Genomic DNA, 15,924 nt, shown 5'->3' on the forward strand with positions numbered 1-15,924 from the left:
ACCCTCAGCCATGAAGGCGCTGCATCAGTGATTTAAGTACAAAGTTGATTCAGTTCTGACCTCCAGACCAGTGATCCATCAATGATGAATATGTAGATGTTTTTTCTGACACATGCGTATCAATACTTCCATCTCAACAACATCTATTAATATGTTATCAATGCAGGCCTGATGTGTCTCTTCACAGTGCCTTTCCATCATGCAATCCTTGTCAGCCTGGAAACCTTAGTTAACTATTCCAGATAAAGTAAACAGTTTAAAAGTTAAATGGACAGAGGTCTAAAGAGAAACGCTAGTTTAGTGGATAAATTGAACAAGATACACAAAGTTTGCTTAGGACAAAAAAAACAAAAAAAACAAAATCGTTTAAAAGCGGTTCTTCATTTCTTTCAGTCAGGATCTCCACAAGTTCATTCACCATCCTCTGCAGGGCTCTCCTGACGGTCCTCATCGTCTGATTTCTCGTCGTCTAGGAAAGACAACAGTTTTTAGAAAGATATCTGCTCCTCCACATTTTCGAAACGCCAAAGATGAGATGGATTTACATCACGATAACTCAAAGTCCTGCACCTTCCGCTGGTGTTCGTCCCATTACCGGAAAGAGTAAAGACAAGGAAACGAAACCTAAACTCAGTGCAGTATCCGCGGTGTCTACCCGGCTGCTGCCACTCCAGCAGCTGCTGCTGAGGACTCCGGACGCTGAACTCACCTCAAGTCCACACAACTCATCTGACAGCAGACAAGAAGTGAGCAGCATGAACACTCTGAACCAGCAGTATGAGGAGAGGGTTCGTCCCTGCATCGACCTCATCGACTCTCTCCGCTCTCTGGGTGTAGAGAGGGACTTGGCGCTGCCTGCCATCGCCGTGATCGGAGACCAAAGCTCGGGGAAGAGCTCTGTGCTGGAGGCGCTGTCAGGGGTGGCTCTGCCGAGAGGGAGCGGTGAGTTCCAGTCACTGACAGTCTTTTATTACAGCTGCAGGCTATTTAAACACCAGGATTCATGACTTAAATGCTAGAAGTCAAATCTATCTATCTATCTATCTATCTATCTATCTATCTATCTATCTATCTATCTATCTATCTATCTATCTATGTCTATCTACTAGAAAACTAAGCTGTAAGACCATCAGTATCCTATCAGATAATATTTAAAGGTGCATTCTTTAATTTTTGGCCAAAAAAGTTCCTTTGTGTAGTTGTCCTGAACGTTGCGCAGACATGAAGCAACATAATGTGTTTGCTTATATTTCTGTTTCTGGCCACCCAGTGAAGAATCTTCCTCTTCCTCTTAGCTCAGTTTTGGTCTCCTCCAGGCCAGAGGCCAAGAAAAGGCTTTTCCCTTCTAGATGCTGCACACTGTTCACCAGTTTCATTTTGACCATTTACCTTTCGGTGCAGAGATCTGATTTAGAATGTGTTTTTTTAGTTGCTGTGAGTACGACTTATCATCAACAACTCCTATCAATTAGTAGATGGAAACTTTTAAACCTGCATGGCTGTTTTACAGCAGGTGCTTTGGTGTAGCAAGAATGTCACAAGGCTTTAAAAAAAACAGAGCCTTACAAAGTCCACAGAGGGGCTTTATTGCAGGATAAGATAACCAGATTTCCATAATGAAAATAGGACACAGCCGTGACGTTTCCAGTTTGGATGTCAACATATCCCGGAAATATTTATATGTCAAACAGGCCTCTTTTGTCATGTAAGATGTATTACATGACACAACTGATTACATATTAGTTTGTTTACTGTTTTGTTTTTGGTATACTAACATCTCCTTCTGTTTGACACTGTGTGTTTTCCAACCTATTTTTAACAATAACAATAACTTGTGGCAGCAATGTTCAAATCAACGTACCATTCAGCTATTTACAAAAACAAAGAATCAACTTGTCACAACATGCACAATCAGGTCAGCATTTCAAGGTGTGTAGTTGTGTGTTAAGATATTATATTCATAGGCTGATAATCAGATCAGAACCAGAAAGAAAAGGTGATATATGATATTATCCAGATGTTCTTAAATCAACATGGTTGATCGGTAAGAAAATTTACATAGTAATAGTTTACTGCCAAGTTAGTCTTACAATTTCGCAGGCAGCAAAACTGTATGTAGTAATTACAGTCAACAACAAAGAACTGCTACCATCCTTATCCGTCGAATTATTCCACTATCAGACCCTGTAAATCCGCTCAAAGGTTAAAATCCAAATTAAAGGAGAAACAGCTCTGAGTCTAAGTCCAACTCAGAGGTGAAATCCGCTCAGAACCTAAGTCCCAAAATTGCTCAGAGACTAAGTCCCAAAATCAGAGGCGAGGCAGCAGGTCTTCAGTCAAAAAGGTGTTTATTCCAAGAGAAGTTATAAATCCATGAGGTACCCCCGGACAACTGAGAAATCTCCCCGGATCACCCCCTTTTATACCTGGGGTCGATGTCACCAATGCCCCTCTTGGACCACCCCCCTCGTCATGATCACGCGAGACTATCATCTTCATTTTTTAATGTGTTCCTTAATGCCTACAAAGTGTCTCACCCAGGCCTCTATCTGTGGCCTTGACTGCTCCCTCACTCCAGCCTTGTTATTATAAAGGGAGCATCTGACCTTGGTCTTACATTGGGCTCATATTCACTGTTAGCACACAACTGCAAGGTGTATTTCTCAAATCAATTTATATGCATGATCATGACCCAGTTTTTTTTTTGCCACTACACATGCAATGATGCTACTGATGTGATCCACAACAGTTCCTAGTTGCTGTATTTTATAGTGCCTTGTTTTTGTTGTTATTGTAAGACTCTCAGCACCCCAAACAAAGTAGTTTTTTTCACCTGGTTACCATATTTAGATTACCTTAATTAAACAACACAATAAGAATGTATGGGGCAAAGTCTCTAAGATGCGCTTTTAGTAGTCCATCTTCGGAACACTGTAGCAGACCCACCTCAGTAACATCAGCCGTCACATGAATCCCTAAATCTTTCTGAATTCTTCCTAACGTCTTTCCATGACCTCAGGATGTTTCCCTTCCATATTGATCTCACTTTCGTGAGCATGTTAGATGAGTGGTCCCTGTAATGACTGTTATAATTTCATCAAGCACACTGAATTTCACAAATGTCCTCCCTTTCATCATACATTCTTTTGTAATGCAGGCATTGTTACAAGATGTCCTCTGGAACTGAAGATGAAGAGAAAGAAGGAGGGAGAGGAGTGGTTCGGAAAGATAAGCTACCAGGACCACGAGGAAGAGCTGGACGACCCCGCGGATGTGGAGAAAAAGATTCGAGAAGGTGCAGCAAATGGCAATCTTGAACATGTCTATCAAAAGTCAAGTACTGATGGAGCAAGCTACTGAATTATTGAAGGTTTCTGTGTTCACAACACCACGCTCTCTCTCTCCAGCTCAGGATGAAATGGCCGGGGTCGGGGTGGGGATCAGTGATGACCTCATCAGTCTGGAGATCGCCTCTCCTGATGTTCCGGACCTGACGCTCATTGACCTGCCCGGCATCGCCAGGGTGGCTGTAAAGGGACAACCAGAGAACATCGGAGATCAGGTGCGATTGTTCAGAGTCCATGAGACTGTCTACAGTTAACATAGGGACACTTTGTTTCGCAGGAAGTTGATCCAAGGCTACATGTGAACAGTGAGGTCAAACCCGGGTCCTGTGTTTCACACTCATGAGATTGGGGATGTTGTGTAGCAACATCTCGTGAATGAATGACTTCCTATGACCATTTCTCTAGCAAGACACTGAGCCAATGCATTTACATCCTCATGGGGCCGTTAGTAAGGCTATAGACTTTTAGTTTGATGTACAATATGAATTTATCCTTTCAGATAAAGAGACTGATCCAGAAGTTCATCACAAGACAAGAAACGATCAGCTTGGTGGTTGTTCCAAGCAACGTGGACATAGCAACCACGGAGGCTCTGAAGATGGCACAGGAAGTAGATCCTGATGGAGAGAGGACTTTGGGTAAACAAAGTTGTTCTAGAAAAGGGACACTTTGCCACGTTACTTTTAGATAGTTCAGTATTTCTCTCTCTCACAGGTATCTTGACCAAGCCTGATCTGGTGGACAAAGGCACAGAGGAGACGGTGGTTGACATCGTCCACAATGAGGTCATCCACCTGAAGAAGGGCTACATGATCGTCAAGTGCCGGGGTCAGAAGGAGATCGCAGAGAAGGTGTCTCTCACTGAGGCAACGGAAAGAGAGAAAGCCTTCTTCAAAGATCATGTGCATTTCCAGTAAGTTCAATTCCTTTTGGGTAATTTTAACAAATATTTTCATGATGATACCTCAAGGCTGTGATTTGCATTTTTTGTTGTAATATGGCATCTAGTCAGTGACTTTATATTCTTGCTGTAGCACTCTGTACAATGACGGCCACGCCACTGTTCCTAAACTGGCTGAGAAACTCACACTTGAGCTGGTGCAACATATTGAGGTAAATTGTAACTTTGTTATTTTAACAGTTTGCTATACGTTGTGTAGTTTTAGGTGATGCAGGTTTGACTTGTGTGATTCGCAGAAATCTCTGCCTCAACTGGAAAAGCAGATTGAGGAGAAACTAGCACAGACTCGTGCAGAGCTCGAGAGATACGGCAGTGGACCTCCATCTGATGCAGCTGAGAGAGTCGTCTTCCTTATTGATGTGAGAACACTCACTCTACATAACTACCTGGCTTCGAGGCGACGTGGCTCCATTTATTAATCACTAAACAACGCTATGGTTGCAAAAGGAAATTTAGTTTGGGTCCTTTTCAGCTACATCACAGGACTAGAAACCCAGAACAGTTGAATGAATTGAGGAGTTTTACAGCCTGAGGAATTAAGCTGCTGTGTAGTCTGGTGGTATGGCAAGGAGAACAGACATCTCAATTCACAGAGTTCAGTTGAATTTCAGCTCGCTTGCTCGTTCAGGGGAGATGAAGAAAACTCAGAGACACCGATGACTTACGTTTAAGTAGTTGACATGATCATGGAGGAACAAAATAACAGCGCAAATGTATGCACAGAGTGATGCCATGTTAATCCTGTCGAGTCACCCCAATGTTACATCTACAGCTCCGAAAAGCATCCCTCCCTTACATGCTTATCTGTTTAACAACAAATGAGGGAAAAGTTACCGCAGAGCTTCTCACCTCTGGCCTAGTGAGGAATAGAGAGAAAATGGGTAGAAGACAGTAAGTCTTCTCGGAGTGCTTAATTAGATGGAGGGTTATAGACCAAAAAGCAGCAAAAAATACCAAAAATGGAGCAATCTTTACAGGCCACCATATCTACATGCCCTGCCCTTATCATAGCGACAACAACAAATGTGCACCACCAAGATTAATTTGTCATTAAATGATGTTAAGTAAACATAAAACCCTTATAAACATCTGTTTCTGCTGTCACGTGTGCCACAGAAAGTGACAGCTTTCACTCAGGATGCCATCAGTCTGACCACAGGAGAAGAACTCAAGTGTGGAGACAGACTTAACATCTTTTCTACACTCAGAAGCTACTTTGGGAAGTGGATTGTCCATTTGGACCGCTCGGGAGAAAAATGTAAGTGTATCATTTGATCTGGTCTACAGCTGTCCATCAGCAGGACGCTGACATGTATGTTTGTTCATTTCAGTTAACGAAAAGATTGAGAAAGAGGTGGAGGAGTATGAAGAGAGGTATCGTGGAAGAGAACTGCCAGGCTTCATCAACTACAAGACCTTTGAGTTTATGGTCAAGGAGCAGATCAAACAGCTGGAAGAGCCAGCTGTCAAGAGACTCAAAGACATAGCAGGTATATGATCGGATGTGTGCCAGACTTAATGTGTTTTTCTCTATTGCAAACACTTTCTTTTATTATCATACAACCACCAATGGCGGACTCAGTAGCCCTCAAGTTGCTGTAACTTCTTGTCTTTGTTTTTTCTTTCAGATACTGTGAGGAAGGTGTTCATACAGCTGGCCCAGAGCAGCTTTGCTGGACTTCCTAACCTTGTGAAAACAGCCAAGGTAGCCATCATCCAAGAGTTTGATAGTGACAGATGGTCACTCTTGGTATTTTGGCTCTAAAAATTGAATTTTCATATTCTTTTACCCTAGGCAAAGATCGAAGCCATAAAGCAAGAAAAGGAGTCTACTGCTGAATCTATGCTGAGAACCCAGTTCAAGATGGAGCTGCTTGTGTACTCTCAGGACAGGACCTACAGCAGCAGCTTGAGTGACTGCAAGAAAGAGGAGGACGAGGAGGAGGAGGAGAGAGAGAAAAGATATGGTATTTTCTTCAACATGGATAATCATGCAACACTGAAGGAGTTGATGCTGCACCTGAAATCGTATTACAAAGTAAGTTTTAATTTAGAGGGATGATTCATGAACATTAACAGAGAGAGAGGTTTGGACAGAGGTTTACACATTTGAAATGAATGTATGTCTGTCAAACTTTTCTCTCCTTTTCCTCATTCAGATTGCGAGCCAGCGTCTGGCTGATCAGATACCGCTGGTGATCCGCTACCAGATGTTGCAGGAGTCTGCTGTCCAGCTGCAGAGGGAGATGCTGCAGGTGCTTCAGGACAAGGAGAATTCAGAGTTCTTGCTGAAGGAGGATTTTGATATCGGCAGCAAGAGGGCTAATTTGCAAAGTCGCCTCAAGCGCCTCACACAGGCCCGTACGTACCTGGCTGAGTTCTAGACGGGGTCAAGGCCTGACAGAATGAGATTACTGTACTGCTTTCAATTGTCAAATAGCACCGAGCAGCAGTAGTTTTAGCATCATTATACTATTATTTGTACTACATCCTGTAAAATGGAAGGATTTGCTTTCAGTGTAACAGGTCAGAAGAGGCATATGGTGAGTTGTTTAAACGTACTGTAATATGCAGTACTATTATTGTAAAACAAACAAAAAAAATTGGAAAGACTTTCCTAACACACCACAAAATCATTCATAGGAGGAAATTATAGGAGCATACTGTTTAAGTCTCATACCATTGAGATATCAATAGTCCACTCTCAGTGATTATTTTTTCTTAAAAGGACAACACAATTTCATACTTTATATTTGGCATTTTACTAACAATCAGCGACTTTAAAGAAAATAATACAACATAAACTGACCTACAACTGCAGTGTAATGATCAAAATGACAATTACTACAATCCTGTTCTTTCAGGACTGTACTTCAGCTCCATCGTGTGGTTGAACACAGGAAATTGCTGTTTAAAACCAAGTTTAAGTATAATCCTTAATTATTAAAAAACTTTACTACACAAATGATAACCAAGTGCAAAAACACAACATTTCTCCTTCTGTGCCATCAACAGGCAGTTATGATATACCACCCTCACCTGATAACCTCAGTTAACGCTTCCAAATAAAGTAAACAGTTTAAAAGTTAAATGGAGAGACATCTAAAGAGAAACACTAGTTTAGTAAATAAACTGAACAAGACAGACATGGACAAGTTAACTTTATTCAAAAATACATACAAAAAAGTTTTCTTAGGCCAAAAAACGAAATCATTTAAATCAGTTCTTATGTCTTTCAGTCAGAATCTCCACAAGTTCATTCACCATTCTCTGCAGGGCTCTCCTGACTGTCGTCATTGTCCGATTTCTCGTCGTCTAGGAAGGACAACAATTATTAGAAAGATGTTGGTTCCTCCACATTTTCTAAATGTTACAGATGAAATAGATCAACATTTTGTGTCAGATCAGCTGTTGAAAGATAAGACCACTGAAAAGCACAAACAATGCTAATCATGGCACCTTAATTGTCCTTATTTACTCACTCTCAAGCGTCTGCTGTAGTTCCTGTATGGTACTGAGCAGCACGTGGAATTGCTTCTTCCTTAATTCCAACTGAGTGGGACAAAGTGGAGATTAAAAAAATCTAAATATGACTGATGATTGAAGATATTACAGGTCAGAATAGAAATGGTGATAAATGCATTAGTACCTTTGCATCTACATTCTCCTTGATGTGAGAAAGCTGCATGAGTTCTTTGTCAAGCGCCTCCAACTGCCTGTAAGTGATTAAAATTGGTTAAATAAAATTAAGTTATGCACATAAAACAAAGCACAACCACTGACTGACTTACTTAAGTGTTTCATGTCGGTCTGGGTGTTGCTGGATGACCTTAGCTAAAGCATCGTACTCTAGAGGGAAAGAAAATAAAAAGTCAATAAATGCATGTCTGTTCATCTGCTATAAATGCTAAAAACTCATGAGGGGGATGTCTGAGGGAAATATGTTTTCTAATAATAAACCATGTAAATAATTTAGGATTATTTCAAGTATGATTGATGTGATTATTCTCTTCTTTAAATAATTCATCAGTTGTTAATAAACATCAAAAGTAAATGAGTCGAAGTCCAAAATGCCCATGATTTACAGTACACAAAACATTTCAAGAGCTTCACGGAACAACAGGGTTGCATCATTCTGCTAGATAACTGAAGTAGCTGGTGACTTGTTAAAAAAAAAAAAAGGAAAAACGACCAAAAACAGTACATAACACGGCTCCATGGAGCTCGTCCAGCATAATCCAAGTCTCTGGAAACCCCCCAGGTCCAAAAACTGACTTAAAAAGATGTTGTTTACATCCTTTTAATGCGGAGATCTTCACTGAGGCTGTTGTGCTAAAATATTAAAGCGCACCTTTCTGAAGTGGGTGCACAAGCCTGGCCATCCGTCAAGTTAAATAATGTCTTTTCAAATTAATCTGGGGGCCTGTGGGCTTCTGGAGATTGGGATTACCCTGGACGAGCAGTATGGTGCCATTCCGTGTTTGTTTTTTTTCTGTCGATTTTTTTTCTACTACAGTTGTTTAGGAGAATGCTCCAATTAAATGTTGTTTTGCTTTGATGCTCCAGAAATGTGACAGACTATGACACTTAATATGCCTTTCCATCTGCATGGGGGTGAGCAGATAACGACTGAACTTTTATAATTGAATTAACTTATACCCCAAACTGCGCAATGTATTGATTGTATTTGGTGGTGGGACGGAACCTTCTATATTGTCTTTCAAAGGTTATAAAAGGAAACACTAGATGTAATTCTCTCCTGTTAATATTTGTCTACATCTATCTCCTAGGGCACTAAAAATATTCTTACCTTGGCGATTTTTTCTTATTCTCTTGGCTCTCTGAATTTCCTTTTTGCATTCTGCAATCTTGTCATGTGCAGATGTGATGTTTTGTTCTGTAATGTAGAAATTGGTTTATTTTCTATTACAAAAACATTGTTGTTTTTTTTTTGTGTTGACTCCAGTGGTCCAGTTCTTCCATTTGCCACATAAAGTATGAAATGTAACAGCATGAGTATTTCTGGTGTATAAGAAAATAAACAGTTGTCAACAACTTGTCTGCATACTTAAATAAAAATGGATCTGAGTTCAAATTACCAGAATGTTTCCTACCTATATTAGTGTAGATCTTCTCATAATTCTCCATTTCCCGAAGGTTCATGTCATAAACCATCAACGTCTTCCCCATGGAGGATTCACACTGAGCCAGGATGCCCAACATCCTCTGATACTGCGTGAACCTGAACAGAAGTGATTCAAAGCCAATTATTACTAAAAACAATTTTTTCATTTATGTGGCGATTGTTGGTGACAAAGTCTAAGGCTGTGGTGTGTAGAGCTCACTTACCCCTCCTCTGGGGTCCCAGGCGAGTTGCACCATTTGGTGAAACTCTTCAGCAGCACATTTATTCTGCGGTCATCACCAGCTCCGTCCCCGTCAATAAGAAGGCGTTTCCGAATAACCTCATCTGAAATAGGAGAAAAATAAACAGGAATCAAACAGCAGAATCAGATACAGCAGGGAACTACCACTGAGCAAGCTAACTGTTAGCTAGCTAACATAGCTACAGTAGATTAGCTGTTTTGAAAGCAAGATGCTGCTACGTGTGAAATTGGTTCGTTTTTGGCAGTATGAACTGGTGCATATTGATACTTTAAGAGCTTTGGCACATATTTCTACTCGTAGCTTTAAAAACATAGCTGAAATCATCGAATAAAAGAGTTATTTACCATCTGTAACAGCGCCCATGACTGTATGTAGCCGGATAAACTTTATTGAACAGCAGGAAATGAACAAAGCAGCTCGCCCCGCCTCTGAAGGACAGACGACGGTGATTGGCCACAGAGGCTAGCACGTGGTGAGGTTTAAAGTTTTTAAAAAAGCTTTATTCGAGAACGCATAAGGTTGTTTACACAAGAGAAGGGAAAAGAAACACACATGTGGATAACTTTATTCATTTCACGCAAGGCACAGATGAAATAAACAACAACTGCTCAAAAGAATAATAGCAATAATAACCATAGCACACATATATAATTCAAAGGCATAGATTAAGTAGGCTTACTGAATCTCAAGTTTGGTTATAATTCTACAGTTTGTGGTGGATATGATACCCAGTCATATAACTGAGTACTAAAGTAAATACTAACACATAACTTAAGCGTCAAAAACAGGGATACCATCTATCTTAAGAGATACATCACATGAAAAAAGGACATGAGCGAAAAATGAAATGAGCAGCACCTACACTGACACTAACTGTAGGCTACATTAAGGAGGATCAGAGTGAAGGCTGTTGATCAACAGCGTCTGTATTTGTAATAATCTTAAAGTGAGTTTCTTTCGCTTTAGGAAGATCAGGAAGTGAAAGCTTGAAGCACTGTCAGTTTGCCCAGTTTATTGCATTTAAAGTTGCACCATGTAGTTTTAAGAGAGAAAATTAAACTCAGGAAGGTTCTACAATAGTAATGAGGTAATGAGACAAACTCAGACATAGTATTTAATGAACATATTTCCATAACTGAATTAACAAGCTGTTGGGTGAATAAGGTCCCCAGAAAAGTGTTAGAAGCCTAAAAAGGTGGCTAAATAGAAGTGATATGCAAAGGAAAAAAATAAAGCAGTGCGAAATTATTTCACAGTTGTCTGCCGCTCCTTCATTTTCTTCCTACAAAATTTACAGTAGAAAATGAATGGAACGGGAAAATGGAGTGTCAATTACTCTTAACAGTTGAGAGATCAGGGTAAAATGTTAAGTTGTGACAACACAAATGTCTATTTACATTTCAAGATGCACTGCATGGCAACTATACAGCCAACTGAGATGTTATCCTGACTGCATTTTCACATTAAACAACTGGATTTAAAATTAATTATGATATCTGCTGTACTTTTCTTAAAAAAACAAAACAAAACATGGAGAGGGTTTAGTTGTAATACAATTTGTTGTCCCTGAAAAGGTTTCATCCTGGGCTAAATACACTGACAAAATGAGAGAGAGACGCAGAATCACACATGTAATCCTCGGCTATTTAAAATATTCCAATATTTATTTATTTTATTTAGCAATATAACTTATGTGTCGATGCTTTTATGACACCCCCTGGACCTTGCCAGTGCGCATCACAATTTCCCCAATAGCAGACCAAAAACACTCCGATGACAGAGAAACTGCTTTAACTCATCCGAGGGTGCGTGTGCGTCCTGGCGCAGTGACGTCTCTGTCCCAGAATGCAGTCTGGTAAACAGACATGGAAGCACCAGGTGAAGACCTCCACAGAGGCTGAGCACTGCACTCGCTCTTTCCCACCGTCTACTGTCTCCTTCGCCCAGTGCATCCAGTTGATTTACATCTGCCTGGTGTCACGTTTACGTCTACAGCGTCCAGAGCTCGGTAAGAATGAAGTTACTGTCGATCCGTGACGACTGCTAATGACTTCTGCTGTGCTGTCAGCCTTCTGCCAGCCTCCTCGCTAACGCTAGTCATGGCTGGCTACAGGCTTCAGCAGCTAACAGGCTAATGTAGCCTCCACTGCTCTCTAGCAACGACTGTACCAGTCACTGACCCACACTGGATGGAGCCTGTTTTCATAACATAACTCCTGATAGGCATCATGTCTTTTTTCACATTTCGCACTAACCATTACCGTTTAGTCTGTCTTTTCTTTTTTTGAATGTTCATGTACGTTAGTGTGGTCAGTTTGCAGTAGAGGTGGGAGCAACGCTAGCCAATAACACTGCTGATTCTCGACTGCTCCTGCTAGCTTACGTTAGCTAACCTAGTTGTCCTGTCAAGTTGTGGACCTACTTGTCAATGACAAGCGCTTCGTTTCTACAGAAATGGCACGTCATTATATTTTGCCAATCAAGACATTTGACATCCTGGCTTCATAGGGCCCAACACACAATATAATTAATCTTAAGGTACTAGTAGTGACATGGTTATATCGCATGATATCAGACTGTTTTGAAGAGGAATGTCACAGTGAATACAATATGTTCACTCTGATGCTACTGTCATTGTATGTACACATGTGTAAGGGCTGGGTGACAAATCAGTATGGTCTTTTGATGACTTTTAGTGGATTTGTGTCATGATACTATGTTCATACCTTGTTATGGTTGTACAAAAAATATTGAATCCAATTCATCCTAACAAGACAATTCTCAATTTCCAAAAGTAGCACTGTTTGTTAAGAGCAGTGAACAGCAGACATAGGTTATGGCATTGAATGCCAGTTGGTTATTTTAGGTGATATTTGCATGTATGTGCCATATTTCATATAGGAATAATATAAAAACATTAATTGCTAATGTTATTGACAGTTAAGGAGTGGTTGTGCCACTCTACCCACCCCTTATATTCTCTGGAAAAGCTACGCAGGGTACAATGCGCTGATTATCCTTAAAAGTATGACTACAGAATTAGTTTCGGATATAGGCTTATAGTTGTAGGATGTCACATTTTGATCTCATTACCTACTCTCATACAGCCAGTTCAATGTCCAGATAGCAACATATTTTTTATCAACAAACTGGGACAAATGAAAGAGTGGCTATTACATTAAAGTTCTAAGTTTTAGCTCGAAAGGTCTTTGATGATGTTCACATCCGTATGGTGTGAAAGGTTAGGAGACTGCCATTTTAATGTGTAGCGACACAAGTTAAGACAGTGCTGATGGCACTGTACATTTTGCAGTAGGATGAGGCATTTTCTAATGTTATTAGTGAATGCCAAGTTAAAACTTAAGGGCAGCCAGAATGAGCTATGATCGAACAGTGTTTTTGACTAGTGAGAAAGGTAAAGCTGAACCTGAAAAAGATTCTTGGAAGTGGTTAACTGAGCAGAAGTAATACTCTTTAGTGGAAGAATAGGACATATCAGAAATTTCATCCAGTTCATGCCAATAGAAGCAAAAGCGCAGCGATGGAGTTTTCTTTTAAAGATTTTGATCTACACTTCCCTAGCTTTTCTGAGAGCACCAGTCCACTGGCTGAAGCTATGGATCTATGCAGTTGCTGTTTTTATATGCCATAATATGTGGTGATCATACATTTCTTCCGTATTATGTCATTACATTAATTATTACTAGGGATGCACCGATATATCGGCTAAACATGTTGACTGCTATCAGCAAAGAAGAGTAATTTATCTAATGGCCATTCATAAGCTACTGGCGAGGGACATCAGTATTTGTATATTGGACTAAAAAGGTGTTTGGAGCAGTTACTTATCAAAAAGTATCTTTCTCATGTGAAAAAAGGTTGTGTTCAAGGTTATTTGATAAACTTGTACAATTAAATTTGTGCTCTTTTAAAGATAGTGTAATAAAGGGCTGAATTGTTTAAAAATAGGTCAGTTATTATTTGTAATGGGGTTTATCTGTTTCCCTGGCAGAACCGGGGAGATGGATAACAAGAAAAAAAACATGAGCAACAACAAACAAACATTTGTATCAGCTATTGGCCAAATTATTATTTAAAACATTTGTATTGGTATTGGCTGAGAATTTCACAGTCGGTGCATCCCTACTTGTCCCATATTTACAAAAAATTACTTATTGAGAAGCAAAGGACTGTAGTGTAAATCGTGAATGACATTAGTAATGACATTCAGTGTAAATTTGCCAGTACCAGGCTCTTGATATTGTGCATAAAATCTCACTTGGCAGGCTCACTGACATGCTCGCATGGAGCAGATACATCATTAAGGTTTTTAGTTACACCTGCGCTCTAACTGCTATAGTATGACGACCAAAGTGTCTGCTGTTAGTTGGTGGTTTAAAAAGTTGTGTTCACAAATCTTTAAAAGCTTCAATAGGCATCAGCAAACATTTTTGTCTCACTCCTTAATGAAGTATTATCCAAGTTAGAATAAGTCTGAAGTAAAGCTTATATTTCATATGCAACAGTTACCATTGTGTGGGTTTGTGTTTTGCCTTAATTCATTCTCCCTCTTTGAATATATAACAATATGTATGTGGATATGTATATGTAATATGCCTCAGTTCAGATAATAAAAACTATGATGAAGGGGTATGACCTCAGTCTTTAACAAGAGTTGCTGTCAGGTGAGTAACACTGGTTAGGGATGGTGCTTAACAGATTGGATTACTTCAAAGTGGCAAAGAACTACATGACGAGGCCCGGGGAAGACAGTGTTCTCTTCCAGATATTGTCTTGTAATGTAATATTCATTGATTAATTTTGTCAAGGAACCAGCAAACAAAAAGCCTGATACTGACTTGTTCCTCTCTGAACTTGTCTATGTGTGTGTGTGTGTGTGTGTGTGTGTTTCTCCAGACTTCCTCTCCAGTGTGTGTGGCAGCCAGCAATCACCCAAACTGATGAGGATCGGCTGATTGAGTTAAAATTAAGTTCCTTTTTTCTTATTTTGCCAAGGTAAGATCTCAAAGCTTTACACTCCATTTAGAATCTTATATGAATTTTTCAGTGAAAGTGAAAGACTTGGTTTACATGTGATGTTTGCTTCCAGTTACTTCAGATTTTCCTCATGATATGTTAAACACATTTGCAACAGAAGCCACATGACCAGTTAATCACATAGTTTCTACAGATTTAATGTAATACTTTTTCTGTTATTGTGGTCATGCATTCAGCTAAAGGAAAAGTCCTCGCTTTGTTACTCCGACATCGTTACACATTCACCTACTTGGAAAATAGATGCAGTGCAATCCGGTACAACAGTCCTGCAATGAAATTTGTAGAAATTTCTTCTTACTTCTTCATTAATATTCTGTTTTTGTTTGGATCCTGTCTTATTGAAGCTACTGCAAGTCAAAGTATACTTTAGTTTGTACGTGTGCTGTATTAGGGTGTATAGATTGAAGGTGAGGTGATTCTTTTATTTGTTGGATGTGTTTATTAGACTTTGTATGAATATTACAAATACAGGTTTAATGAAATCTAATCCAATACAACACCAACACCTCAGCAAACATCTAAAGGACTACAAGTTACACAGACTCAGTATGTAATTGCAAGACTTTATTATTGTGCAAGAGTTTTATTTTTTTAGGGGGTCATTAATGGACAAGGTCCTAAAATGAAAATACATTCATTATGTACTCAATGCTGACCAATAAAGTTTTGTAGTCCACGAAACAATTCTGGAGCTCCACAGCAAAAGATGGGTTCCAGCATTCTCCTAAACAACTGAAGTAGATGGGGAATTGTTTAAGGTATAGATAAACATCAGGAGAAAAAAAAAAAAAACACAACACAAAATGGCTCCATACTGCTCGTCTAGCACGATCCAGGTCTTTGGAACCCCCAAGGTCTGAAATTGTTTTGAATTGATTTTTCCAGCTTTTCTTTTTTACATTTTAAAATAAGTCTTCATTTACTTCAGTTGTTTATGAGAATTTTTTTGCTGTAAATCTCCAGGAATGTTTTTTTTTTTGGACCAAAACCTTCACCTGATTTTCAGTTGGTGTGAGGGTGAGTAGATAGCAACTTTATTTTCATGTCTGTCATGTTCAGTCTCTAGTGATTGGTTCATACACTGGACGTAGAAATGTCATGTCAGGAAAAAGTCACAAACTTTGTCTGACTTGGGCAGTTTCATATTTAATCATATTTTAGCAATATGTA

At 39.6% G+C, this 15,924-nt stretch overlaps 3 protein-coding genes across 3 annotated transcripts in view; 2 read left to right on the plus strand and 1 right to left on the minus strand.

The window, feature by feature from the left end:
- The first annotated feature begins 629 nt into the window (after positions 1–629).
- Positions 630–9,403, plus strand: LOC115583120 (interferon-induced GTP-binding protein Mx). The gene is made up of 12 exons (XM_030419580.1): positions 630–942; positions 3,158–3,295; positions 3,408–3,562; positions 3,847–3,985; positions 4,062–4,260; positions 4,382–4,460; positions 4,545–4,667; positions 5,425–5,566; positions 5,640–5,798; positions 5,937–6,013; positions 6,104–6,346; positions 6,468–9,403. Exons 1-12 carry the CDS (start codon positions 756–758, stop codon positions 6,690–6,692), a joined length of 1,866 nt encoding a protein of 621 aa, XP_030275440.1. The 5' UTR covers positions 630–755; the 3' UTR covers positions 6,693–9,403.
- On the minus strand, positions 7,453–10,141 carry thoc7 (THO complex 7). Its single transcript, XM_030419581.1, has 8 exons — positions 10,041–10,141; positions 9,658–9,778; positions 9,423–9,550; positions 9,119–9,205; positions 8,100–8,157; positions 7,958–8,024; positions 7,791–7,860; positions 7,453–7,623 (listed from the first exon to the last, which is right to left on the minus strand). The coding sequence occupies exons 1-8, from the start codon at positions 10,057–10,059 to the stop codon at positions 7,565–7,567; spliced, it is 609 nt and encodes a 202-aa protein (XP_030275441.1). The 5' UTR covers positions 10,060–10,141; the 3' UTR covers positions 7,453–7,564.
- Positions 10,142–11,546: 1,405 nt separating this feature from the next.
- atxn7 (ataxin 7) overlaps positions 11,547–15,924 on the plus strand; it is a 28,195-nt gene continuing 23,817 nt past the window's right edge. The window contains exons 1-2 of the mRNA XM_030420368.1: positions 11,547–11,704; positions 14,614–14,712. The gene's annotated coding sequence lies outside the window, so the exon portion shown is untranslated. The remainder of the gene's footprint in view (positions 11,705–14,613; positions 14,713–15,924) is intronic.

Source organism: Sparus aurata, chromosome 6 (genome assembly GCF_900880675.1).
Source record: "Sparus aurata chromosome 6, fSpaAur1.1, whole genome shotgun sequence".
Taxonomy (NCBI): Eukaryota; Metazoa; Chordata; class Actinopteri; order Spariformes; family Sparidae; genus Sparus; species Sparus aurata.

Excerpts from the sequence above, each read along its gene's own strand:
- thoc7 (XM_030419581.1), bottom strand. Across the intron at positions 9,551-9,657 it reads CCTGGGACCCCAGAGGAGGG|GTTCACGCAGTATCAGAGGA; the intron begins GTAAGTGAGCTC and ends ACTTCTGTTCAG. Across the intron at positions 8,158-9,118 it reads AATAAGAAAAAATCGCCAAG|AGTACGATGCTTTAGCTAAG; the intron begins GTAAGAATATTT and ends CTTTCCCTCTAG.
- LOC115583120 (XM_030419580.1), top strand. The coding sequence starts at position 756 with ATGAACACTCTGAACCAGCAGTATGAGGAGAGGGTTCGTCCCTGCATC. Across the intron at positions 943-3,157 it reads GGCTCTGCCGAGAGGGAGCG|GCATTGTTACAAGATGTCCT; the intron begins GTGAGTTCCAGT and ends TTTGTAATGCAG. Across the intron at positions 6,347-6,467 it reads ACCTGAAATCGTATTACAAA|ATTGCGAGCCAGCGTCTGGC; the intron begins GTAAGTTTTAAT and ends TTCCTCATTCAG.